Source organism: Biomphalaria glabrata, chromosome 9 (genome assembly GCF_947242115.1).
Source record: "Biomphalaria glabrata chromosome 9, xgBioGlab47.1, whole genome shotgun sequence".
In the NCBI taxonomy this organism is placed as follows: domain Eukaryota; kingdom Metazoa; phylum Mollusca; class Gastropoda; family Planorbidae; genus Biomphalaria; species Biomphalaria glabrata.
The window spans coordinates 32,955,619-32,981,549 of record NC_074719.1 but is presented as its reverse complement, the minus strand read 5'-3'; the positions used below and the strand labels follow the sequence as shown (position 1 = coordinate 32,981,549).

Genomic DNA, 25,931 nt, shown 5'->3' with positions numbered 1-25,931 from the left:
TGTTCTTGAAGTCTGCCAAAAAGCAGCAATGGCATGTGCAACACGGAAGTCTGGTCTGCCAAAAATCTGCAATGGCATGTGCAACATGAAAGTCTGCCTTGAAATCTAGTTTGGTATTTATGATATGGTATTATGGCATTTACTGATATGGTATTATGGCAAGAGTTTGGCCTCACAATTAGCCTCTCCAAGACTGAAATCATGGCACAAGATGTTGCAGAAATACCAGTGATACACATTGGAAATCACACACTTACGGTGGTGCAGGAATTCACATACTTGGGAACAACAATAGCCAGCAACCTAAACTTAGACACTGAGTTGACCAAAAGAATAGGGAAGGCTTCTGCAGCAATGGCAAAACTCTGTAAGCGTGTGTGGGAAAATACCAAATTTACCACGGCAACAAAAATCCTTGTCTACAATGCCTGCATTCTGAGCACACTTCTCTATGGCAGTGAGAGCTGGGCAACTTACATGCATCAAGAGCACAGATTAAATAACTTTCACCTACGCTGCCTGCGACGCATAATGTGCATCTCCTGGAGGGATCGTATCACCAACCAGGAAGTTTTGACAAGGGCCAACATGCACAGCATCTTTGCTCTCCTTCAACAGAGAAGACAACGCTGGCTCGGTCATGTCACTCGCATGCCAGATGGAAGAATCCCTAAAGACATCCTGTACGCTGAGCTAGCAGAGGGAGCCAGACCCAAGGGCAGCCGAAGATTAACTTACAGAGATGTCTGCAAGCGAGACATGAGAGCCATGGGCATCGACCAAAGTATGTGGGAGGAGATGGCCAAAGACCAGACAGCATGGAGACAGAGTGTACGTGCTGGTACGAATTTAGCTGAATGCAAAAGAAATGAAGCTGCATCGGTCAAGAGAAAGAAAAAGAAAGCTGCCCTGTCAGTGAGCCCTAGGACAGTTGAATATAAATGCTCGAACTGTGGCAAACTCTGCTGATCCAGAATTGGCTTGATCAGCCACTCCAGATTCTGCCCCGTCTCAAGACGTAACCAAAGCCAGTGACTCATCTGGGTGCATCCATTGTCTTACGAGACAGAAGGAGCCATATATATATTATGGCATTTACTGATATGGTATTATGGCATTTACTGATATGGTATTAGACAAATAATAGACAAACTTTTTTTTACATTTTCTAGTTTTGGCCATCTATAAGAATGTCTGGTTCTGTGTCAGTTTTCTTTGGAGGATGTTGATGTAGCACTTGTTTTTTTTTGCATTGATGGTGAGGCCAACATTTTTGGCGAAGAAGGACAAGTTCTTTTGAAGATCCTCTTCATATGAGGCAGTTAGACATCTGCGAAAAGCTGATCTTCGATGCAGTCATATTTGAATTAGATCTTTGGCTTATGTTTTTGAGTGTTGAATAGACATTTATCAATGCCATACCATATGTTTACTCCATTGCTTTCTTCACAAAAGGCCTCTTTCAACACAGCAGTGAACATTTAGCTAAATAGAGCCAGCAATCAGCCTTGCTTCACACTATTTGAGATAAAACAGAGCCTAGAATATTCTCATATGCTTGGACTCTTGCTTGCATGTTTTCATAAAATTGGCACATGATTGTTATGATTTGATCTGGGCAGCCAAATTAGGACGTGATTTGCGTAAGATCCTCACGTCTGATTTTATCATTGGTCTAATCTATGAATGAGCAATTAGATTTGATTTTTGCTTTGCATTTATCCTGAAGCTAACAGACTGCAAAAATCATGTTTACCATACCTTTACACTGCCTAAAGCCACATTGACTTTTGGAAAGTATCAAAATAATTATTTATAATTATTATTATTATTATCATATTTCAGTCTTAAGTGCTTAGACTTTTTTCCTCATAATTCTTGTCTCGATAAAAAATGTGAACAGTCTTCTACCATTAACTCTAGATTGTACTATTTATCATTACCATTCTTCCTGAGCAATTAGACACATTTTTGTAGTTGAATTTGGGAATTAGGGCGTTGTAAACAATTTTATCTAGCATTCATTATATAATAAGAGCAAAATAATTTCTCTTACAAAAAGGCATCAGCTTGATAAAGGAGAAATAGTCTTTGAAAACAATTTTTTATTAATTTACTTGTTTTATCATCAGGATAGCACTGTAGCCATTCAAGCTCTCACCAAGTATAGCCAGAAGAGATATGTCCTCTCTGGCAATGCTGTCTTTCTTCGTGGTAACATCACATCTGACATAACACGTAGCCGCAACCACCTGCATTCTTTCAAGTTCACTGAGGAAAATGCCACAAGCCCAGCATCTGTCAAAAATGTGAGTGACAAGAAGTAGCAAAGATGGTCTATTTTTTCAAGGCCATAACAGATTACAGTAAATAATCTAGTTGATTTGATCAATGATTACATAGCTTTTCAGTTGAATTTACAGCAGTATTTATCAAATGAATTGTTGACACGGAGTAGAAAAGAAGGTCTATTTTTTCAGGACCACAAATTTAGTTAAATTTGCATCACATTATTTATCCATTTTTCAGGACCACAAAATTAGTTGAATTTGCATTGTAGTTATTAATCCATTTTTCAATATTAATATCAAGTATATATAAAAATACATTTCTAATGCTTCTATTAAGTGTAATCTTTGTAATTGTACTCAGCCATTTTTTTTTTAAAGTTTCTCTACTTGAATTCTAACTTGAGGGCTCAAGCCTCTTTAATGAAAGATTGACACGATTGTCACTGAGCTAGATAAGTGCTTATGAAAATGGAAGGTTTGATAGTTATCTATTGTTAGTTTCAAACATTTAGGTGGCAACCTAATTCTCTACACAAGGCTTATGTCCCCTTAGCTAGTATATATAAGTATAATAATTGGTCAATTTTTGGGTTGATTCATTATTGTTAGGGGATAATAAATAAATTTTCGTAAGTTCCAACTTGATCCAAAAATGGGAAGTGTCAGAAATAATGTGTAGGAAATTTGTGCAGACAGAGTGAGCTAATAGAAGCTTTTAAAAAAATTAATTAAATATTATCAGAAATCGTTACAATTTTCAAGTTTGATTGATCATGTTTTTGTTAGAGGTATCTGCATCGGGATCAATTTAAAACATTCTTTTGAAGAAGACATTTCAATACATTTTTATCAATGCTATTTGAATGTCTATACATCTTTCTTAGTTCAGAAATTCTAATTTCTCTTGATTGAGGTAGCAGCCTTCTCTTGATGAACAAATCAGGACTCTTGTTGAACACAGGGATGATCTTACAACAATCATGCTCATTACAAATTTACATCTTTTGGTGCTGCAAATGTCTCTCATATTTCAGTATCAGTGCATCTGGTATGATTCAACTGCACGCTTCCTTCTATGAGAAATAGTGCATTGTAGAAACCAGGAGAATGCATTTCTGAAGCTTAGAATGTTCTGTTCTTACACTGCTCTACCCAAGACTTTCAGCTTGGCGAGCATATGCATTATATTTTTGAGAAACACTGCTTCAGAGTCTAGTTTTTAAGTGTTGAAATTAGTTGTAAGTTCAAGTTCACATTGGATTGTAAAGGCAGTTGTGACACTATTGTCTAGAATTGAGCAGTAATTTTGCCATGAAAACTAAACAAGTTGAGTTGTGAATGACTAGCTGACTATACACAGTAGAGAATGTGTAACAATTCTGTATAGAAACCACTTCAAATATAATTTGGCTGCTATGAGTTACTTAATATTTTAGTATTTTTCCATCCTCTAATTTATTTGTCCAGTGGGTAAATGACTCTTCATTATTGCTGTTACAATTTTGTTACAAATTTATGTTACAAAAATGTATCTTTGGTGGCTATAAATACATTTATCGTATTGCTCCTTGTTGGTAGGAATATAGACTTACTAGTCGACCCACGGCACCACTATTTTGCAGGGCCGGCCTTAGGCCACTGCAACTTATGCGACTGCAGTGGGCCCTGCACTTTCATAGGACCCGCACTAATTCTAGGTATATAAATTATTAAATTAAACCATTTTATAACTTATAACAGATTTCCCGCAGCCTCCTGTCAATTTACCAGGAGCTCCTGGAAATCTCCTGAAATTGCAAAATATATGAAAAAGGCCTGGAAATCTTCGGAAATTATTAAAATCTTTTAAAAACTCATAAACATCTCCTGAAATATATAGAAAAAAAATGTCATTTTAGGGTGCCATTCAATATGGAAAACGCCAATCCTATGCATGATAAAAAAACAGCATTATGCAATACCCATGTTCTATGTATGAAACAGAATTGTTATGATATACTGTATGACTTTGCTACACGCAAGGCTCGTAAAGTAATTTTGTATGTAGTAAGGAATGAATAAAATGCAAAGACGAATTTTTTTCTAATACAAACTCTTATCACTTATTATCAGTATCAATACCCAAACTTGGCCCCGTGAAATCCATTTCACATAGGGCCCCACAATGGTTAAGTCCATGCCTACTATTTAGTGATGGGTGAATACAGAGTAGATTACTTGTTCTCTTTACATGACTTCTTAGTCACAATGCTATTTAGTGTCGGGTGAATACTACTTGTTCTTCCCCCCCCCCCCTTTTTTTTTTTGCCTTTAAAATTACGTGGGTTAAGTCTGGTCTGTCTGACTTACAGAAATAAAAGAATGATCTTTCCATTACTTGGTGTCCAAACTCTTGAGCCATGAAGAGAATTATATATATAGATAGATAGATTGCAAAAAGATACGAAAAAGTCCTGGAAATATCAAGAAATTATTAAAATCTTTTGAAAATTCATACAAATCTCCTGAAATATATAGACAAAAATTGTCATTTTGGGGTGTCATTCAATATGGAAAATGCCAATCCTTACTTACTTAGACTTAGGTCCTCCCGCGCCGTTCGGCGCATTGGGCGGCAAGCTGTCTCCATAATGATCTGTCACTGGCAATGTCTGAAGCCTCTTCCCATCTGGTGTCCACTGTTCTGAGGTCCTCCATGAAGGTGTGTCGCCAGGTAATACGAGGACGTCCCTGTTTGCGCTTTCCTCGTTTTGGCTTCCATGTTATCGCAACTCTTGGTGTGCGTAATTCATTTTGACGTAGAACATGTCCCGCAAACCTCATGCGACGCTCAGTCACAACCTCACTAAGTGTTCGACTCCCAGTTCGGCAAAGGATTTCCTTGTTTGAGATCCGGTCTGTGTAACTGACTCCCAAAATCCGTCTCAGCCATCTCTGTTGAGCCACATTTAGTCTTTTCTCAATTTTGACAGATGACTTCCACGTCTCACATGCATATGTAGCAGTTGGAATGACGATTGTGTTGAGAAGGTGTATTTTTGTCTCGAGTCCAATGGCTTGGCTAGTCCAAATAGGCTGCAGCCTTTGGAAAATGCTCCCTGCCTTTCCTATTCGGCACGCTACATCATGGTAAGCATCTCCATCATTTGTTATGATGCTGCCAAGGTACGTGAACTTGTCCAGCTCTTCAAGCTTTGACTCGCCAAGTCTGACGGGGACACCCTTTGCCTTATATCCCACTCGCATAATTTTAGTCTTATCCAAGTTTATGCGGAGGCCAATTTTGGGTGCCTCTCTGTCTAGGCTCTCCGTCATTTCTTAAATGCATTTATTTGTAGCCCCGAGTAGTGCAACATCATCAGCAAAGTCCAAGTCCATCAATCGGAGTTGTTCATGCCAATCCTATGTGCAATAAAAAAAAACGGCATTATGCAATACCCATAGTTGTGGAATCTAGTGAAAGAAGCTTCTTGCACCTAAAATTAATGAAGAATTACTTGGGTCAACAATTCTTGTAGATAGATTGAAACATTTGGTAATTTTTGCTATTGAGCCTGATCTATGTAAGAAATAAAATTCTTATGATATATTTTATGACTTCTCTACATGCAAGGCTTGTAAAGTAATTCTGTACATAATAAAGAATGAATAAAATGCAAAGATGAATTTATTTTCTAATACTAACTCTTAAATTTCACTTATTATCCCTATCCCTACCCAGACTTGGTCCCAATAAATCATGTTTCGCATAGGGCCCCACAAAGGTTAAGTCCAGCCCTGCTATTTAGTGACAGGTGAATACAGAGTAGATAACATGTTCTCTCTCCCCCCCCCCCCCTCTTTTTTTTTGCTGCTAAAACTACATGGGGTAGAAATAAAAAAGAGTGATCTTTCCATGAATTCTTGGTCACAACGTTTAATTTCGTACCTGCTATTTTGTGAAGGGTGAATACTACTTTTTCTTTTCTTTTTTGTTTGGTAACTCTAGTCCGACTTGCAGAAATAAAAGAGTGATCTTTACTTCTTGTCTAAACTCTTGAGCCATGAAGAGAATTATATATATAGATGTGTTGTTGAAAACAAAGGTTCTGTTGTTGCTGTAAATAAATCCCCCCCCCCCTTTTCTTTCTCACTGTTTATGCTCACTTGTTACAGGTTCCAGTCGGACAAGTTCTAGAGGTATTTACTGAAGGTCAAGGTCTGGGTCAGATGCATGTGAATGTAGAATACAACATTCCCATTGAGAAGAACCTTCAGTGCCACTACAATGTGACTGTTGAGATCAAGCCAATACAATATATGCCTTCTTCTGTTAATACGCAAGTGGTTTTTTTTTTTTTTTAATTTAGGCTATTTGCTTGAGTGAATGTGTAGATGTCTGACAAAGCCTGTGTTTTAAAGGAGTTAAAAAGTTGAAACATTTTCAGAAACAAACAAAAATATGTTCTTTTAAAATTATTATTGACAAGAATTATTAATCTGTCAATTTACCAAGAGATAAAGACACATCTCATCTTGTTTTAAAGCTCATCAGAAGATCTTTTTGTTAGTCATATTTGGACTAAATTTCTAATGTTAATTTTGGTTTCATGTCTTTTAACTGAAATCACTTAAATTTAGTGTGTGTGTGTATGTATATATATATATATTGTTAGTTTTGCACATTTCATTGTCATTAGGAATTATGGTTTTATACATTAACATATTAGCACATGGATAGTTTTGTTTATACTTTAATTATTTCTTTATTTAAAACAAAGCAAGTCTTCATCTAGGAGTAATCAACGTTTAGAGTTAAAAACATCTATACACATTACTTAGTTTGAAGATTGCAATATTGGGATTAATTGACTAGCTGCTAATTAAAAACATTCATTCTTAATTAATACTTAGAACTTTATAGAATTTATTCTGTGAAAGTATTACTTTTAGATTCTATGATTATTTCTTGAAAAAAAAAAAAGTAAACATTGATATCAAATTGCATTGAATTATGCACACATTATTTAATATATAATATTTACAATAATATATGCTTACTAACTAATTTATAATCATCTTATGACAGGAGTCCACTTTGCCAGTACTGTAATATTGGCTGCCCAGCGAACCTTAGATCTCGTAAAGAAATTAGTGACGTGTCTCCCATCATTAGGATTGGTCGTGCCAGAAGTAACCTAAGGTAGTCTTATATTTGATAGACATTTCTTTTCTCAGAAGCAGATTCTTTCTGGTTTTGACTGTACATAACATGGGAAACTCTATTTGGATCAAATCTATGCTACAATTGAAATAAGTGGAAAATGTTTCTCACTAGTCTTAACTTTATTATGAAAAATGTTTTTATGCTCTTCAAGTTAAAATCGAGGCTCTTATCTGGAAAGAATTTTACATACATTTCTATTCCATTTATTTTCTGCCATGTACCAGGACAGTTGTAGCCCTTCTAGTGGTAACTGTTATGATTTGTTCTAATCTTTCTACTTTTATTTTTTTGTTGATTCTTTATGACAATACAGTTTTTAGAAATCAATTTTCCCTCTATACCTCCATGTTTTTCTTAGAATTTAAGTGAAGTACTCCTTTCAGACCTAGGGATCTCAATGCTATAAAGATCCTTTGTTTCTATGGCAGAAAGTTAACAAAGGTGTGAGGCCAGCATAATAATTGCCTTTACTTTCCCAACTGATGTCAGGTACCCATTAGAGCTAGATGGATTCACAGGTGTCCTTGAAATCCTTAAGTTCAAAATCCTAGTCCGAGATTTGAATCCTGAAGCCTAGCACTCTACCAGTCAGACAACTTTTCATGTTTTTTATTTTATTAGTGCTGCTCAGTTAAGTGCTTTTTTATCTTTTCTTTTTTAAATCAATGCTCACCATTTGTCTCATTGTAGAACTATCTCTGTTATTTCAACTATAAGTTATTCAAAGATTTCAATGTCCTTTAAGTACATTTCCATTCAAGAATGCTTTGAACAAGTGTTTACTTTCTGATACTGTAAATTAAAGTCATTAGGCCTACAAAATATGTCTTTTTTCAGCATCTCTTGGATAAGTGTACCTCATATCAATGTTATTATGTAACTGTTGCACTGTTTACAAAACTTTCTCTGAAAAGAAACAATAAATTGATTTTTTTTATGTCTCCATTGCAGCAAGAGTAGAGCTGTCAGAAGTAGCAGTCACAGCAAAAAGGTCTACTGTTTCCACGTATGCTTGAGGTCAGTGTTTTCTACTATTACAGTTTTAGAACTGGTCGGCTGAAAGCCTTAAGATCTCTGTACTGGTAAAACTAAATATCTAATTGGAAAGTTGTTTTTTTAATTTAAGAAGAATATTTCATTGTCATCAGTTTCTGTTTTATTTATTTTGATGTCAATAATACTGAAGAGTTTCATAATCTCCTCTCTAACTTTAGATTCATTCGTACTGAAGGCAATGTCCCTATCAATATCAAGATGGACATGTTGTCTGGATTTAAACCAGTGGCTTCAGACTTGGAGCTGGTAAGTCTGTTTCATGTAATTAAAGATTAGTGTAAAAAAAACTATAACATGAGGTATTTTTTTTAATTTAAAAAAATGGAATAACTTCACAACAGAACTACAATGTGAACTCAAAAATTAATTTTAAAAAAGTATCATTTTTTCACTAATACAAAACTTAGATTCATTTATTTCCTAAAAACTGCATTTTTACACTGTGCTATTTTCACTAGCCATTTATAGAGACCAATTTAAAATTATAGAAGCCAATTTAAAGGACATTTTTAAAAATACTAAAATAGAATATGTTTTTAAACATAAAAAAAATACTGGAAAAAAAAAAAGATTAATTGTATGAAAAATATTTCTGATACTTTTGTTTTTAGTTTATTAAACAATTAGATGACATCTGTTCCACAAAGATAACCTTCTTCTGGATTTTAATATATTTAAAATTTTCAAATCTAAATAAAAAATAAGTATAATTATTCTACAGAATAATTCTTTCCAAAGTGGCCATAGAAAAATATTGGGTGCTTTTGACAATAATTATATAGAGATCTATCTATGTCCATGATGAACACTTGTTGCTTGCAAGCAGTTAAGCAAGTTTTACATGCATTATGCTTTGCTATGGCACTGTGTAATGTGTAAGATTATAAGCTTTAAAATTGCATTCAATCCAAACTAAAAAACTTTGCCTATATTATAAGAGTATTTCCACATTCTCTCTGTAGATCAAGTCTGGACCCAATGTTCTACATGTTGAGTTTCAAGCAGGAACTGAAACACTGGTCATACAGTTAAGCAAGGTCAGTCAATTGGTGTTTTATTGAAATTATTCAAACCTAATGACAAGCATCGTTCCCTAGTCTTTAATGTGATTCACTCTCTTGCTTTCTTTCTTGCCCCAAACATTGGACCAAGTCCTTTATTTTCTTGTCTTTTGTCTTCATGTTTCTTTCACATTCTGAATTGTATCCAAATCTTGGAATGTGAAAGATTGCTGCTGTTATTATTATAACTCCTTGGAGGCTAGAGTAAAAAGGAAATAAAGAAACAAAAATGACAGAGAAAAACAAAGTCAGTGGTCAAGATTGTATTGGACTCAACTTCACCACAAGTGGAATTTGGGGGAGGGGGGATGAAAGCAGTGATATGTGAATGTGGAATAGCATTAAATTCTACAGAAAGTTTAAGTTGAACATTTAGTTGTCTTTTTTTTTTCTAAACATTTGACCCTGTTGACCTCTCTAGGTGGACACTGAGAGTCCTTCTTGTTTTGGCTTTAGAGTTGTAGATGATGAAGAGGTTGAGAGGAAAGTCCCAGCAGCTTTGATTATCCAGCAAGTTGGTCATCCAGGTGAGTAGCTGTAGCCTTTATTGTAGTCAGCAAGTTGGTCATCCAGGTGAGTAGCAGTAGCCTTTATTGTAGTCAGCAAGTTGGTCATCCAGGTGAGTAGCAGTAGCCTTTATTGTAGTCAGCAAGTTGGTCATCCAGGTGAGTAGCAGTAGCCTTTATTGTAGTCAGCAAGTTGGTCATCCAGGTGAGTAGCTGTAGCCTTTATTGTAGTCAGCAAGTTGGTCATCCAGGTGAGTAGCAGTAGCCTTCCTAGTAGCCTTTATTGTAGTCAGCAAGTTGGTCATCCAGGTGAGTAGCAGTAGCCTTCCTAGTAGCCTTTTTATTGTAGTCAGCAAGTTGGTCATCCAGGTGAGTAGCTGTAGCCTTCCTTGTAGCCTTTTTTATTGTAGCCCTCCTTGTAGCCTCCTTGTTTCCTTTGAATGAAATAGTTATTGATACAGTGAACTTCCTACTACTATGGGTTGTGTTGTGTGGAAATGAAGTTCTCTAGCTTAATTGCCAAGCGATCCATGCTGGTAATGATGTTAATATTTGTTTTAATGGCTGATTGTTAATATGGTCATTACAATGACTTAATCCCTTTTGTTTCTTCAACAAACACATTAGACTCATTAAAATCATAATATCAGCTCAAATTTAAGTTACACATAATTAGCTCAATAAGCAAGCATTTTAACGTTTGGCTTGTATATTTTTCTTTTTTTAAATTTTTAATCAGTAAAAGCTCTGAAAACTACCTGTTGGCTGAACCTAAATATTTGGTAGACCAAAATTTAAAAAAAAAATATTTTTTTTTACTTATTTCGGACATGCCTTACATCCTAGCCCAAACCTCCTGTATTACAACAGGGGTTGACTATATGGGTAGGGTTTATTCAGGATCATTGTGATGATAATCTAAACTTCACACCACATGGTGGGTGAAGCAGCAGCCCCCCCCCTCCCACAGGAACCACAGTGTAGGGGGTTTCAATATGGGTATCAAAACACTACATAAAATTTCATATGTATCTGTCAGTACATTTATAAACTTCATTTACATTCAGTGTAAGTTTTGTATTTCTTATTTGTGACTTGTTCAAATGTGAAGGGAACCAGGCAGCCATCTATTCAAATCTTATCTAGACTAAATGTTAGATAAACCTACAATTAGCTTGACTTAAATGTTAGATAAACCTACAATTAGCTTGACTTAAATGTTAGATAAACCTACAATTAGCTTGACTTAAATGTTAGATAAACCTACAATTAGCTTGACTTAAATGTTATCTAAACCTAAAAGATAGATAGCTGGATCTAAATGATCGCTAGACCAAAATATTTATGCTACTGCATGGTCATCCTGCATCCTTTTTTGGTTAGCACTGACAATCTGTGACTTTCAACTTAAAAGAGATACATTTAAAAGTAGGCCTATTGAGTGACCCATGTAAAATAAAATAGATTTTGTAAACTTAACAAATATGTAGATCTTAGCACTAGATTACTTATCCCCTATACTTTTTAGATACCACCTAATTTAGTAAATCTTAGATTAGTAATGGATTAATAACTAATAAAATGAATTTCTTTCCCGTGTTTTTTGTGACTAGTTCCATCCTGTACTTTGGAATATCATCTTCCTGACTCTCTAGAGAGTCTCAAAGTATTCTGTGCTGACTTCTCACACATCAACAGAGGAGAGTGCAGGTGTTACTCAGGTAAACTTCATTCTTTTCACATGTAAAGTTCATTGTTTGGTTGACTATCTAACCTTGTCAGTTATAACCTCACTAAATCTATGTCTGCCCTTCATCGGACCATTTTCCCTTATTTTTTTTCTATGTCAAGAAAAAATTCATTAGACTGAAGATTTAACTGAAATAACTGGATGTCCCCTTCAAGGGAAGGAGTTTGTTTTGACACCTAACAGCACACACTATTTTTCCATTATTGAAGGCTACAAATTACTTTTTGGAATTGCTTTTATCTTGAGTGCATCTTTCATAAATTCACATGCTCAGTGAACTCAGAAGCAGTCTCTTATGTGAACCAGTGGGGAGAAGGTTTCCGTGTTGCCTTTGAGTGCTCAGCAAACACAACTCAACTCATGTTGCCTTTGAGTGCTCAGCAACTCATCTTGCCTTTGAGTACTCAACAAACACAACTCAACTCATGTAGCCTTTGAGTGCTCAGCAAACACAACTCAACTCATGTTGCCTTTGAGTGCTCAGCAAACACAACTCAACTCATGTTGCCTTTAAGTGCTCAGCAAACACAACTCAACTCATGTTGCCTTTAAGTGCTCAGCAAACACAACTCAACTCATGTTGCCTTTGAGTGCTCAGCAAACTCAACTCAACTCATGTTGCCTTTGAGTGCTCAGCAGACTCAACTCAACTCATGTTGCCTTAGAGTGCTCAGCAAACAACTGGAGGCAGGATTTGAACTCAATTCCCAAGCTGTAAATCCCACTCAGACAGTCAAGATAAGATAAGATAATTTTATTGATCCAATCAAATGGAAATTCAGTTTGACTACAATTGACAACCTCAGCGTAACTACTTTACAAAAACAATATGGATGAAAAAATTCGAACAACATTCACTCACGAAACACATACACGTTCACAACCAGCGCTTTATGAGTTTGACTTCTATGTACTTCTCGATGACGACAGCAAGTTACAGTAAATGCTCTAAAGCAATCCATCTTTTGACGGAAAATTAGCTTCTTTATCATTGAGTAGTAGATATTAGATTTACAGGCTCAGACTAGAATTAGAAAACAAAGAAAATACAGTTTGCACTGAAAGTATTACTACTTGCATCTTCTGGTTTATTGAAGTTTTCAAGTCATGTTTCCATTGTGTCACTTTAGCTTCCATTTGATTATTTCAGGTTTGTGCAGCAAATGTCGACCAACACACGCCAATGAACTTGATCTTGATAAAACTAAAAAACTTGTCTGCAAAAAAGAAATAGGTCAGTGTTTACTAGGGGAGATAATTTCAACAAGAGTGTCTTCTATTGTCTCCCCTCTTTCAGCATTATAATGTAAAACATAACAATATGTTATATATACTGCCACCAAATTTTTAATTTGACAAGCATAGAAGCTAGACTCTTTAAGATGTTCATTCTATACACATATACTGGGTCATTTGATTCAGGGTTACAAAACAAGCAAAGTACAAAAAAATACTTTAAAAAAAAAAAAAAAAAAGCTTATATCAAGTATAATTGTATCAATTAGTTTGGACCAGTCATGTACTTACATTTGTAATAGATCTAGACTAGCAATAATAAATCTTTGTGATTAGAAATATTCCTAATTGTTTTTGTTTATCACAATTTCAAGCTTATAGCTTTCTGAATATGCTATGAATTACTTGTCTGGACCAGAGGTAGGGGGATAAAGGTGGGTAATAGCTTTTTAAATGTATTGGGGGAAAAAAAGTGAGCGACCTGAATTTTAACTTGAGGGATAAGACTTTCTCAAACCAATACAGTCACCACTCTGCCAGCCAGGGAGATGCTTATGAAAAAAGTTATTTATTATAGTTATTTACAAACTTTTCTTTCTACAAACAATATAGGGGACTAATTCAACTTATACCACCTTAACACTCAAGTCAAGTTTCTTGAGTTGATATAAGCTTTGTAATTTAGAACCCTCTGACTTTTAAGGATTTGGGTTACAATGTTCTGACTTTTAATCCCTAACAATAGCTGGAAGCAAAATTTTTTTTTCTTATGGTGAATAATTTCTTCTTTATTACTTCAATCACTTTTGTCTAGCCTACCAGCTGCGTCTTGGAGATGTACAAGACAAAATTCACTGGATGGAGATAGATGCTAGAGTTTTGTCTCTCAACAAGACTGGTGAGTCCAAGTACTCTCCTCATTTCAGCCACACAGTAACACTGCTACTGTAGTGATGCATTTTAGTTATAGACTTCTTATGATAGAAAATTTGTTCTATCTTTATTAGGCTCTTGGCATTAGGTATGGTTTTATTAAATGTTTATTTTTTTATTTATCTAAGAAATAAGAATATATTTTTTTAATATAAGATAATTCAGAATCTTTACAAATAAAATATCTTTTTAAGTTATACATATTTTTATTATTAACTAGAATTTCCTTGAGCTGAAAATTATATTTATTATAGTTACGTCTCATTATGTGATTTTAAATCCCCTTATATTGTCAAATAAAAATATTAAAACAAGTCAAAGAAGTTTTACACTTAAGCATTAGTTGTTTTCTCTTTACAATTTCTCACTTGATTTGTTTTCCAGCTAACCGGAAAAATATTTTAATTCTATTTATGCTATTATTGTAACTACCAGAATTATAGCTTGTTGACTTGTCCTATTGAATTAGTTGCCCATACACTGTGTAATTGAAATAACTGAAATGCCATTTTCATTTAAAAATCCTTTTGAGATTTAAATCTACAATGGTAGAATGTTTCTAGTCAAGAATTAAATGTCACATAAAGCTGTAGATATTGTCTTAAAATGGAAAAATGTTGAGTAGAAAAAAAAATTTGCTTTTAGATTTATCAATACAGCAAATAAATCTAATTATAAATAACTAAATCTAATCATGTGGACTAATAAGCTTATGTTTCTTATCTCCCTATCACTTTTTTTTTTTAAGCCTCTAATTCCTCTACAATTATTGGAGTGCTTGAACTCAATTCATTGAAACTTTGTGAACCAAAAATATATCTAAAAGATATTAAGATAAAAAGTGGCTTCCAAAACTATGGGTTTAGAGAAGCCTGGCATTATGTGGTAATAAAACGGGACTTAAAAACAGTTAACATTGATACTGACCATTGGGAGGACATAGCCCTAGACTGCACTAGATGGAGAGAGATGATGACCAAGAAAGCTATGGACAGTGAAAAAATATGGACCTCAGCTCTGGAAAAAAAGCGTGCCATACGAAAAATGGCTGGCTCTTTTATCACCAAGCAAAAGCCACCTTAACCTGTGATATATGGGGTCAAGAGTGTCTCTCCAAAATAGGGCTATACAGTCACATGAAAATTTGTTTGCGATGAACCATAGTCATTCTACAACTGAAGGAGGCCAACTATATTATAAACATTAGAATTAGAAGAACGTTAACTTAGATTAGGTGAGGTCATGTTTAATTTAGGAATTTTAAGTTATGGTTTGCATTAAGACTTTTGTGTGATTTAAATCTTGATTTGATTTCTTGACACTCTCTCTTCAGGTAGCCACAAACTGGAAGCAGGGGACACAATCAAAATGATGTCTCCAAGCTCCTGTTCATGCTTGGTCAACAATTACAGAGATGAAGATTTCTACATGCTGTCTAAAGATGTGGAGAGATTGGTTGATAGAAGGGGAGAGACAGTGTAAGTAAACTGACCTTTACTGTAATATATTAGTCATATTATAAATACTAACACTAATAGCACAATGTCACATTATAAGTAATACCAAGTTTCAGTTGGAGAAGTCAGTCTCATACCTTAACCAAAGAGGGCAACGCTAAATAACGAATATTTTTGTCTAAAAATTTCCAAAAGTAAAAATGCTAGATCTAATACTAAAAAATAAATAATTTTGAAAAATAGAATGATATATCAATTTAGAAAAAAATAGAGACTTTTAATACCTTTAGAATATAAAAAAAAAACTTTAAAAATAACATTTTCAAGGGTGTGTGCTAAGATACCGGCCTGTTGTTTCAAAAATATTGTTATAAACTTGGTGGTGGCACAGATGGGGGTAGTGGTATGAGTGTAGTCAGCGACGCAATTCGCCCCAGGCCAGCGCTAGACGAGCGGTCAACCGTGACGAGCTCCGACAGTCAACCGAGTCGAGTATCAACAGGACGGTTCGGGAAGGATCGCCATCATGAACAGAGCTCATGAGCGTCACGAGAGTTGTAGTCATATGACCACCTAGAAACGTCGAGCGGCGTTCTGTCCGGTTCGAGAAGGCCAGTAGGGACCCTATATAAAGAACGGAGGTGTCGCAGTCAAGACAGTCGAGAAAAGGGGCTCAATACAGCAAGGTTCACGGCAGGGGTTCAGAGCCCGGTTCACTACAGTCCGGTCGACTACAGCACAGTTCAGCGGTGTGGTTCTGTACGGAGCATTACGACGGTTCAGTGCGGAGTACTATCAAGTACAGTTGAGACGAACGGCGTCTTGATCTTGGTCTGTGATCGAGTCCGACACAACGAGCCTAGTGTGTGAAGTCAGTCCTGAACTGTTGAACCCAGTGAAAGCCCGGAACGAGACGGAGAGGCCAGTGCAAGAGTTGATACGGCGGAACGGTGTTATCGAAGAGGTATTTGTACGGTCTTGTGTTACGTGCTGCCAATTGTACAGTATTGGCTGTTATTTCTTCAACTATTAAAGTGTTACGTTACTTTGGAGCCCTGAGTTGTCAAGTTCTTTAAGTTGGTGGTGTATGGTGCAGTTTGCAGAGAGCCTGGATAGTGAGATTCGTAACACTGGTGTCAGAAGTGGGATCGGATCGGAATCGGATTGGACCGGATCTAGTATGGCTCGTCTGAAACTGCTGTACGAACTGTGAACGAGGGCTGAAGACATGTGGAAACAAGGAAACCTTACAAGCACGCCTCCGGGAAGACATAATGGAAGAAGAAGAAGATCCGGACACGTATCTGTTTGAAGTCGCACCAGACTTGGGAGAGCTCTTGAACTCTGTACTGGACGAGATGAGTATGACATTGAAGAAGTCCACCGAGGAGTTCTGTAGAGAGATTAAAAAGATGTGTACCTCAGTGAAAGAAGTGACGAGCCCCGTGGTGAAAACGATGGACGTGGTGGAAGAAACCTTGTACGACCAAGGAGACTTGAAAGATGAAGGAGATTCACCATCGTTGGACATTGAACTATTACCCACCCAATGCTGTGAATCAATAAGCAGTAACAATGGCAATGCTGATGAACATGGTGCTGCCTGTGAATCCGAAAACAAGGAGTACAGATCTGGGGAGCCGAAAGAGACAGACAAACAGACAAGAGAAGCTGCCTATAGTCCAACAGAAGCTTGTGCTGCCGACGTACCTGATATGAGAAGCTCAAACAACAAGACAGATCAAGAGAACACTGAGTCTGCCTCCAAGCCAGTTGCTGAGGGACGTTTACATGATGGAAGCTACCGGCGAAGCTTGTACCCTACAGACGTTTGTCCAGATGCTAAGCTCAGCGAGAGAAGTTCTGATGGTGGTCAAGAGAATCCAAGGAAGCCTGACGTTGGTCCAGCTGCCAAGACTGGAGAGGAAAGCCCTGATGGTGGTCAAGAGAATCCAAGACAGCCTGACGTTGACTTTGATGGACATTTGCAAGATGAAAGTCATCGACCAGGTCTGAAACCAACAAGCGATTGGCCCGATACTGAGACGAGAGAGAGAGGTCCTGATGGTGGTGAAGAAAGCCGAATGGAGCCTGAAGCCGAAGACGAGGGACCTTTGCACGAGGAGTGTTACCAACCTGCCCCACGAGCATGCCCTCCAGACAAGGTTGAAGATGATGACATGTCCCACAATTCCTCGCCCTGTGGATTTGAAGCCCATCCCAGTCCTTCTTCGCAAAGCCCTATGAAGCCAACTCTTTTGCCAACGATCTTGGTATCCCCAGCCCTTACATCCTATACCTCTTCATGTGTCAAGTGGCTGTCCTCAGTACCGACCGACAAGAGAGCGATGCAACCACAACGTCACTGCAACAAGAGGACGATCAACTGGAGGAAAAGAAGAAGGCGGCGTTTGCGTAGTCCAAAGTGCATGGTGATCCTACCAAGAAATAACTGCAGCCACATGAAGACCAACTGGCGGAGAAGAAGAAGAAGGCTACTTTTGTTGAGTGCAACATGGATGACGATGCGACAACGACATCGATGCATCCAGATGAAGGCTAACTGGAGGAGAAGAAGAAAACGTTTTCTGAATTCAACGTGGATGGCGATGAAAGCACGACGTCCATGCAACCAGGTGAAGGCCAATTGGAGGAGAAGAAGGAAGCGACCATTGCTGACTGCAACATGGATGGCTCCATCAAGCTCAAGAGGCAAGCCAACTGCCACTGATCGACCCCCGCCTGCAGCGATGAAACTTTACAGCCAATGTCATGATGTTGATCCTGTCCGGGACGGACAGATCTAAGGAGGGGGCAGTGTTATAAACTTGGTGGTGGCACAGATGGGGGTAGTGGTGTGAGTGTAGTCAGCCGATGCAATTCGCCCCAGGCCAGCACTAGACGAGCGGTCAACCGTGACGAGCTCCGACGGTCAACCGAGTCGAGTATCAACAGGACGGTTCGGGAAGGATCGCCGTCGTGAACAGAGCTCATGAGCGTCACGAGAGTTGTAGTCATATGACCACCTAGAAACGTCGAGCTGCGTTCTGTCCGGTTCGAGAAGGCCAGTAGGGACCCTATATAAAGAGCGGAGGTGTCGCAGTCAAGACAGTCGAGAAAAGGGGCTCAATACAGCAAGGTTCACGGCAGGGGTTCAGAGCCCGGTTCACTACAGTCCGGTCGACTACAGCACACTACCATTCTCATTCTAGATAATGAGCTCTTTTATAGTGGAGTTTTAAAAACTTCTACTAGCATCCTCAAGCATTAGGGCTCTACAATAAACACCACAATATACCTAGGTAGGAGCTAGTGGTTTGAGATTAATACATGAGTCTCAATTCATTATTAAAATGTCAATAAAACTACCCTTGAGGTTATATCTTTTTTTCAAACATTCTTTTGTAATGTAGTATTACTTTAGTAGGCGCTTCTGTGCTGTCTTCTGCAGATTAGTTTCTATGAAACAACTAATTCCTAATCGGGCCATATAAACTCCTCGCAGCTTCCAGGCTGTGTTTTATGCAGATAAATCAAACGGAGGTTACACTCAAATAACAAAATAAAATAACACAGGCAAAAGGCCAACAATATAAGTTAGTCAACTCTGATAGGGAATGTTGAATAAGCATGGATTGTCAAATGTTAACAAGCTAAATCTCTACGTCCATAAAACCTACCTCTCTCTAAAGCTGTCAAAGTAGTCTGTTTACATTTCTCTTTTCTTCTTAAAATCCTAATCTTGCTTTTACTAGTCATGTTATTGTCTTTCAAAACTTCCCCTTTCTATGAAACAAATAACTAATTCCTTTTCGTTTCACATTTTAATTATTTTTTTTAGAAATTTAAATTTCTACTTTTCCTTTCTTAATCCTATTCTATTATATAATTTTGTTGTATTCTTTTTTTAATTCATTGTTAATAAATGGAATAAAAATGGAATATATAAAAGCAATGCTTAAATACAGTTTGTATTTATCTAGTAAAGTAGTTCACACATAAAGCATTTTGAACTTATTCCAAATGAAGTGTGATTCTAATCATCAATTTATTCAAAGTCTAACGAAATTACATTGGGAAATACTGTATGATTGCCTAAATAAAGAGGTGTTTTATAGCTCTTTATCTAATTCAAAATGTAATGTTACCCCCCTCTTGACAATAAGATAATGGAAATGAAAAAAAATAAAATAAAACTCATGAATATTCATTAATTTTGAAGATGAATCCTAAGCCAGTCAAAACTTTGCTAATTTTAAAATCACAAAAAGAATCTTTTCTTGTTTATGAAAGTCAGACTCATTTCTTAGAGCTGTCAAACATTTTTTTAAATGGCTGACATGTAGCTATCAACTTTTTTTTACATACAAGTTACATTTCACTATTTTGAGGGGCTGTAAACTAAAAATGAAGGGGGGAGTAATAGGAATCTAGCTAGAGGCACATTTCTTATTCTGCATGCTAGAACAAATTTGTACAAGTGCTCCTTCTTACCTAGTGCCATTAGAGAATGGAAGGTTTGCCTGAATCAGCCAGAAAAACAATGACTTAGCAGCGTTTATTAAGTTCATAGTCATTGATTAACATGCATGACTAGATTGAAACTTGAAATGTGCAGAATGAAATTATCTTCTTTTTTGAAGTAACGTCAGTAATCTATAAGATATAAGAGGAATCCATTAGTGAAAAGTTTTACTTTCAAGTAATATTACTAGTGCATATTGTAGTTCTGTGGACAACAGCTCATAATGTAGTTCTGTGGCCAACAGCTCATAATGTAGTTCTGTGGCCAACAGTTTGTAATACACTGTGGCCAACAATTCTTTATATATGTTATGTGGTCAAGATTTTATAAGGTATGTTAAATGCCATTGCAACAAGTTATGAATGTATGTTGTAGAATGTCTAAATATTTAAATCCCATATTTCAAGTCTTATGATATTTCTTGTAACAACAAATTGAGCATGAGTTTCACAATTATATGATATCATGGCTAATAGGTTCTTGTGTAGATGTAGGGTGATTTTTTGAGAGGTTGCAATATTTGTTTTTGGATAGCAACAGAAGGAAGGCCTAGGCTGCTGTGTGACTAGTGTCCTATTCATTGATGGTGTTCAACTTTGTATTCTGTGTACATAAATCATGAGTTCTTGTTGAAGTACAACTTATAGACTATATACACCAGTTGTTTCTTTCATTCAGAGAGAGAGCTGTGAGGGAGAGAAAAAGTACCCTAACCTATATAAATCATAATCCTGTTGGAAAGTGTAAGTTGCCAGCATCAAAGTCCCAGATATGACTCCTCAACCAGCCAAATATCTGTCTAGGCAGTTTGTGACAGCCAATACTTGATGTATGCCAACAGTTCATGATGTATATTTGACTATTGATACATTTGTGTTATAAAGCAATTGTTTGATTATTTTCAATACTTTTTCCTTCTAGCTATCGTTATTTGTTGGATGAAAATGCTGAATTCCTGCATGTGGAGAAGCCAGGTGTTCCATCAACAAGCAGTCTGGTCCCTCCTGTACCGTTTCCATACTTGCAACAAGCACTCAGCAAGGATAATGTTTGCAGAGCATAGGTACTGAAAAGTATGTCGGCAGAGTTGTTTTTTTTAAATTGGAAAAAAAGATAAAGATAAAATCAAAATATGTTATATCACAGAAGTCATAAAAAGCTTTTGTATTATAATGGGGATTTTCCTCTTTAATTTGTTTTAATTTGAACTTAAATGTTGAATTACTTTGAATGAAATTGTTTTTTTTAATGATCAGTTATAGTTTAAACTTAAAAGCTGCATTCCAGGGAAAAAAGTATTTGACTTTATTTGTTCATAATAATCTAGTAATGAAACTCAAATTTATCCACACAAAAAAAAATTGAAATTCAAAACATTTGTTATGGTTAACTAAAAAATAATATTTCATTATTAATGAAATTTCTATACATAGTTATTTCTACTAATTCATTGTTTTCTCTAGACATGTGTATTTATTAATAATTGTAAGATGTTTTTAATGTATTACAAGATTAACCTTATTTAGTTGAGTTTGTACTCTAATTTTTTAATTCTATATCTGTTGGATGGCTGTTAATTAAAAAAAAAGGTTGTCCCAGTTACAAGTGTCTATACTTCATAGATTATAGGGTCCAAATTTTGAATATTGCTATGACTTGTGTAATACCTCTATCTCTGTACTTGTGTTTTAACAGTTAAACTTTTCCACTATTTTTTTTCTTTGGATTTTAAAACTTGATCTTCAAATCAATATATAGATAGCAACAAATTCAGTAATGTAAAAGTGACTAAATATAGATTGTACTGGAAGATCCATTTGATGTATGTGTGTGTAGATACATTTTATATTTGTATGTACCATTGCACCAGACATAAAGCTGTGGAGAGTACTGTAAATATCCATGATGTTTCAAATTAATTAATAAAGAGACTTGTGGTCACACTGACCTATGTGTAAATAAAGACAAAATGTTTTGCTTTTAGCATTTTTAAACATTTTCAAATAAAATATTTATTATATTTGACATATTGTCTTGTGATACATTTAAAGTCAGTTTATTGTTGTCTTTTAATATATTTCATTGCAAGTCAATTATACAACAGGACAGATAAATTAAAATGCAATACATTAAGCAATGTTTTTGATTGACCTCAGAGCTGCTAATTCATATAATATAAAAACACTTAACATAATAAACACCCAAGTATTGTTACTGTTACTTTTACAACTGTATTGAACATGTAGATCCAGTGCTCAAGTCTAATACATTCACTTGTTTTGATATCTTGCAGGGCTCCTTTTGTTTCCTCCCTTTTTGTCTCAAGGTCCATAACTCTTATTGGTTCTAAATCAAATGTAGAGCAAGTAACATAGGAGTTTTGTTTTAAAGACAGTTACTTCCTGCTTTATGCAGCAAATATGTTCCAAGAGCGTTATTTTGTTCTTAATAACTAATGATTGATAGAAACAACAAGGAACAGCCCCGCCCCCGAGAAAAGCAAATTTATAAATCTGCTAAGAGTATATAAAGTTCTGATGATAGGCCTAGAGATCCAGACATATCATGTGCATAAATGAATGTCTATTATTGACCCATTAACTCAATAATCCCGAATACATGCTGGAATACTCGCAGACTTGTTCAGGATATAGAATGTTTCTCCCAACTAAATTTAATTTTAAAGATTATTTTTTTTTTTTTAAAGAAATTATAACTGTTAAGCCAGTTTTCCAATGCGACTAATTAGCAAGAAGTTTTTTTTTTTTAAAAGATCTACATTAACAGTGAAATTTCTAGGAAAATCGTTAGAGCCGTTTTCTGAGATCTGTGTCCACCCACCCACCACGGTTTTTTTTATAACTGATGAAGAATTTTAAAGCTGAAAAGAGGAATTGTTTTAAAAAAATATATCAGCTGAATATCTTAAAAGCCAATTCTATTTTTTTATCAAAAGTTTTAACTGCATGTAACATTTTGTTACTGTAGTAAAGTCACAGAATACATTTGAATTTCAATCTGTATAGGCCTATCATATACACAATAATTCGTTGATTTCAGAGCGATACAGATAACAAAGCTGACTGTAACAATAGGATAGCTCGTTTCTCTTAGTACCGCTGGAGATTTCTGCAATGCCTCGCTGTAGAGTTGTGGGACGTTGAATACAATTCCCTGTTTAGATGAAGCTGGATAAGAAGAGGATGTTATTGTAACAACGTATCTGCATTTTTTCCACTAGTTTCTCACCTTCTCGAGCACAAGATCGAGTTGAAATTGTTTCACTCTTTGGAGAACGTTTTTTGATTGAGCTCAGAGTTACACTGAACTAGATAGTAAACACAATAATGTCTCATCTCGTCGAAGGCATTGGCTGTGTCTGCATTTGTTTTCAGGGCTGACTTGTAAAGCCTTTTCCGTGTTTATGTTTGATCGCAAGGCAGCTGAGGTTTGGATTCACAATTTTCTATTTCCTACGTGGATAGCCAACCAAGGCCAACAAGCCCATTCTGGCTCCTGTTTTAGGTTAATGCAAAACAGGCAGGTGGTCTTTATCGTGGGTATAACATGTCTTTAGCATTGTCAATATATTAGTGTGGGACATCAGTGTATTGTCGGGTGTGAATTCGACATATTATTAATACAAAATATGGAAGAGACATTAAAATGGGTCTTATCATTGACAGTTTGTTAAATCTGTGAGCACTTTACTAGTAATACAAACGTATAGCTGTGTAAAATATCCAGAAAAAGTGAAAATGCTCTTGTACTGAAGTGAAATAACTTTGTATCGCATTCATCACTTCTCTCTCTCTCTTTTCCCGAGGACTTCCTGTCACTGTCTTCCATGTTAACGCCTGAAAGTGTCTTGAATTGAACAGCTAGAATGAAGCACTAGGGAAAGTGAAACATCGGTACATGTTAGACTTCTTTGGTATAATTTATATGACAGTACAATGTCATGTAACTCTTACCACCAGCGATCTCATGAACATTGTTCACTTACTGTGGACCAGTCAATTGTGCTGTGATTTAGTGCTTTGTCTAAACTTCCTCCATGAACATGCAAGTTGTTCAGACCCAGACAACACACACTGGCCCCGCTACTTCCAGGGCATGTGCTGGTAGTATAGCTCAATTTCGTAAATTTATACTCCTTGTTATAGTCACCGACTATATAGTTTTCCTTGTATTGACCTATGCTGACCTGTTTAGGGCACCCATGAGGGTGTGACACTATAAAGCTGAACGTACCGTTGTCTCTGTTCTTATACTTAGCATCCAGCTTCTGTCGGAGAGTATCTCTGTGTACAGCAGTTTGGAAAAGCCTATCTCCTAAGGATGAATCGCATACCACAGACATTAACCTGCATCTGTCCCTCTCGACATCCACATAGTCAAGTGTGAATTTGTCAAGGCGAACCAGAGGACTTGTTCGTTCGTCGTAGAAAAGTCTGCAAGTCGTGTGTCTGGCCTCGATGTCATCAAATACCACATGCGCGGCTGTACCCACGTAAATCTCCCACCAGACATTGCTGGGTTTGTCTGAGTGCTGGCATTGCTCACACGGGCATGATTTGTACTCTCTTTCATAGATACGTTCTGTGACTGGGTTTTGTCTCTTGCCCTGTACATTATGTCCACATCCACACTCGTACTTGTATATAGTAATGACTCCACTGCCTGACCTAGTGTTGGCGTTACCTCCCATGCCGTAAAATGGATACGGAGAGTTTGTGTTAAGAAAAAACTCTGGTCTATTGGGGCTGATCATCACGACGCTGACCCTAACGGTCAATTCAGCAACTGCATTAATTAAGTCATACAAATCCGTGTCGCGATGGTCTTCTGGTAAGTGTTGTATATTGAATGACTTAATAGGAATAAACTGTCTATGGCCTGGATTCTTCTGACAGTCCTTCAAATGCTTGTGTAAATCAGCTTCCGTTCCACCTTCAGATATCTGACATTCATGTCCACCTGAAAAGTTGTTTTGTACAATTTTAGTTTTGATTAATGCGAAATGGTAGCCTAACATTTGTGCTTATATTAATAGAAAGCTCGGAAAAATAGGAGGTTCCAGGCATTGTATTATACAGAATGCGCTAAATTGGTCTTAACTCCAGTAATTCAAAATAGCCTCCCAGAATAAACAAGCTCAGAAGAAACATTTGCAAAGTTTTTACAGGCCTATCATGCCTATGCTTTAAAAAAATCTAGATGCGGAATTTAAATCAATCTGTTACTACTTCGAGGCATATATAAAATACACGCTTTTTAAAAACCCTCTTCACACATTACTTACATCAATAGTGTGGCAGCACCATTGCTACTGGAAACCCTGAAGGTGACGTTGACGGATAGGGCCTACAGGCCCCCGCATCTCTTTCAGATTAAAGAAATCTAGATCTAAAATACATAAGAAAATATAAAACGAAAAGAGAGGCGCCCGTTTTAACGTTTCTAATCGACCTACACTTGCCTATATATTTGTCGCGAAGTGACACGATCATCTTATGGTACTGTGGTCGTTATTTCTAGGTGTGGAGTTTACGTGTAAACATGTAGATATACACAAATTGAGAGTGCTGGTTTCTTCTATGATGTTTAAAACGCACCGCTTTCTTCAAGTTATGATGACGTCATTTAACCATTTTAATTGTGTGTAGCATATTTTTTTTGCCTCTCACTTTGATTTAGTGTGTCGTCGTCATTTGTTAACTCTTAGTTTGGGTTGCATTTCGCCATCTTGGACTTGAGAGACAAGCCTTACTTCTTGTTGTCCTGAATAATTCGCGGTATTATGTTACTGGACAACCTATCCATATTGCCTTAGATCTATTCTGGGTAGGACTCTTTGACCCCCTGTTTAGGGGTTTAGAATTGGCATTACCTATTTCAACTTAGGGT

The 25,931-nt window shown here is 36.3% G+C and overlaps 2 protein-coding genes across 9 annotated transcripts in view; one reads left to right on the top strand and one right to left on the bottom strand.

The window, feature by feature from the left end:
- Nucleotides 1-22,046, top strand: part of LOC106053324 (complement C3-like) — an 86,816-nt gene extending 64,770 nt beyond the window's left edge. For all 5 annotated transcript variants that reach the window (XM_056039902.1, XM_056039905.1, XM_056039906.1 and 2 more), the window contains 12 exons: nucleotides 2,133-2,309; nucleotides 6,447-6,610; nucleotides 7,360-7,473; nucleotides 8,449-8,514; nucleotides 8,712-8,799; nucleotides 9,516-9,590; nucleotides 10,036-10,141; nucleotides 11,734-11,841; nucleotides 13,021-13,104; nucleotides 13,921-14,004; nucleotides 15,373-15,517; nucleotides 20,943-22,046. In XM_056039902.1, coding sequence (XP_055895877.1) covers nucleotides 2,133-2,309; nucleotides 6,447-6,610; nucleotides 7,360-7,473; nucleotides 8,449-8,514; nucleotides 8,712-8,799; nucleotides 9,516-9,590; nucleotides 10,036-10,141; nucleotides 11,734-11,841; nucleotides 13,021-13,104; nucleotides 13,921-14,004; nucleotides 15,373-15,517; nucleotides 20,943-21,084 — 1,353 coding nt within the window. In that variant the 3' untranslated portion in view covers nucleotides 21,085-22,046. The remainder of the gene's footprint in view (nucleotides 1-2,132; nucleotides 2,310-6,446; nucleotides 6,611-7,359; nucleotides 7,474-8,448; nucleotides 8,515-8,711; nucleotides 8,800-9,515; nucleotides 9,591-10,035; nucleotides 10,142-11,733; nucleotides 11,842-13,020; nucleotides 13,105-13,920; nucleotides 14,005-15,372; nucleotides 15,518-20,942) is intronic.
- The window catches only part of LOC106053331 (uncharacterized), a 43,801-nt gene continuing 37,859 nt past the window's right edge, over nucleotides 19,990-25,931 (bottom strand). The window contains exon 9 of one of the 4 annotated variants that reach the window (XR_008779620.1): nucleotides 19,990-20,152. Coding sequence is in view for 1 of the 4 variants with exons in the window: in XM_056039908.1 (XP_055895883.1) it covers nucleotides 24,007-25,001 (995 nt within the window). In the remaining 3 variants the exon portion in view is untranslated. Of the gene's footprint in view, nucleotides 20,153-22,060; nucleotides 25,002-25,931 lie in introns of those variants that run through there. The other 3 variants (XM_056039908.1, XR_008779621.1, XR_008779619.1) reach the window with 3 other exon arrangements.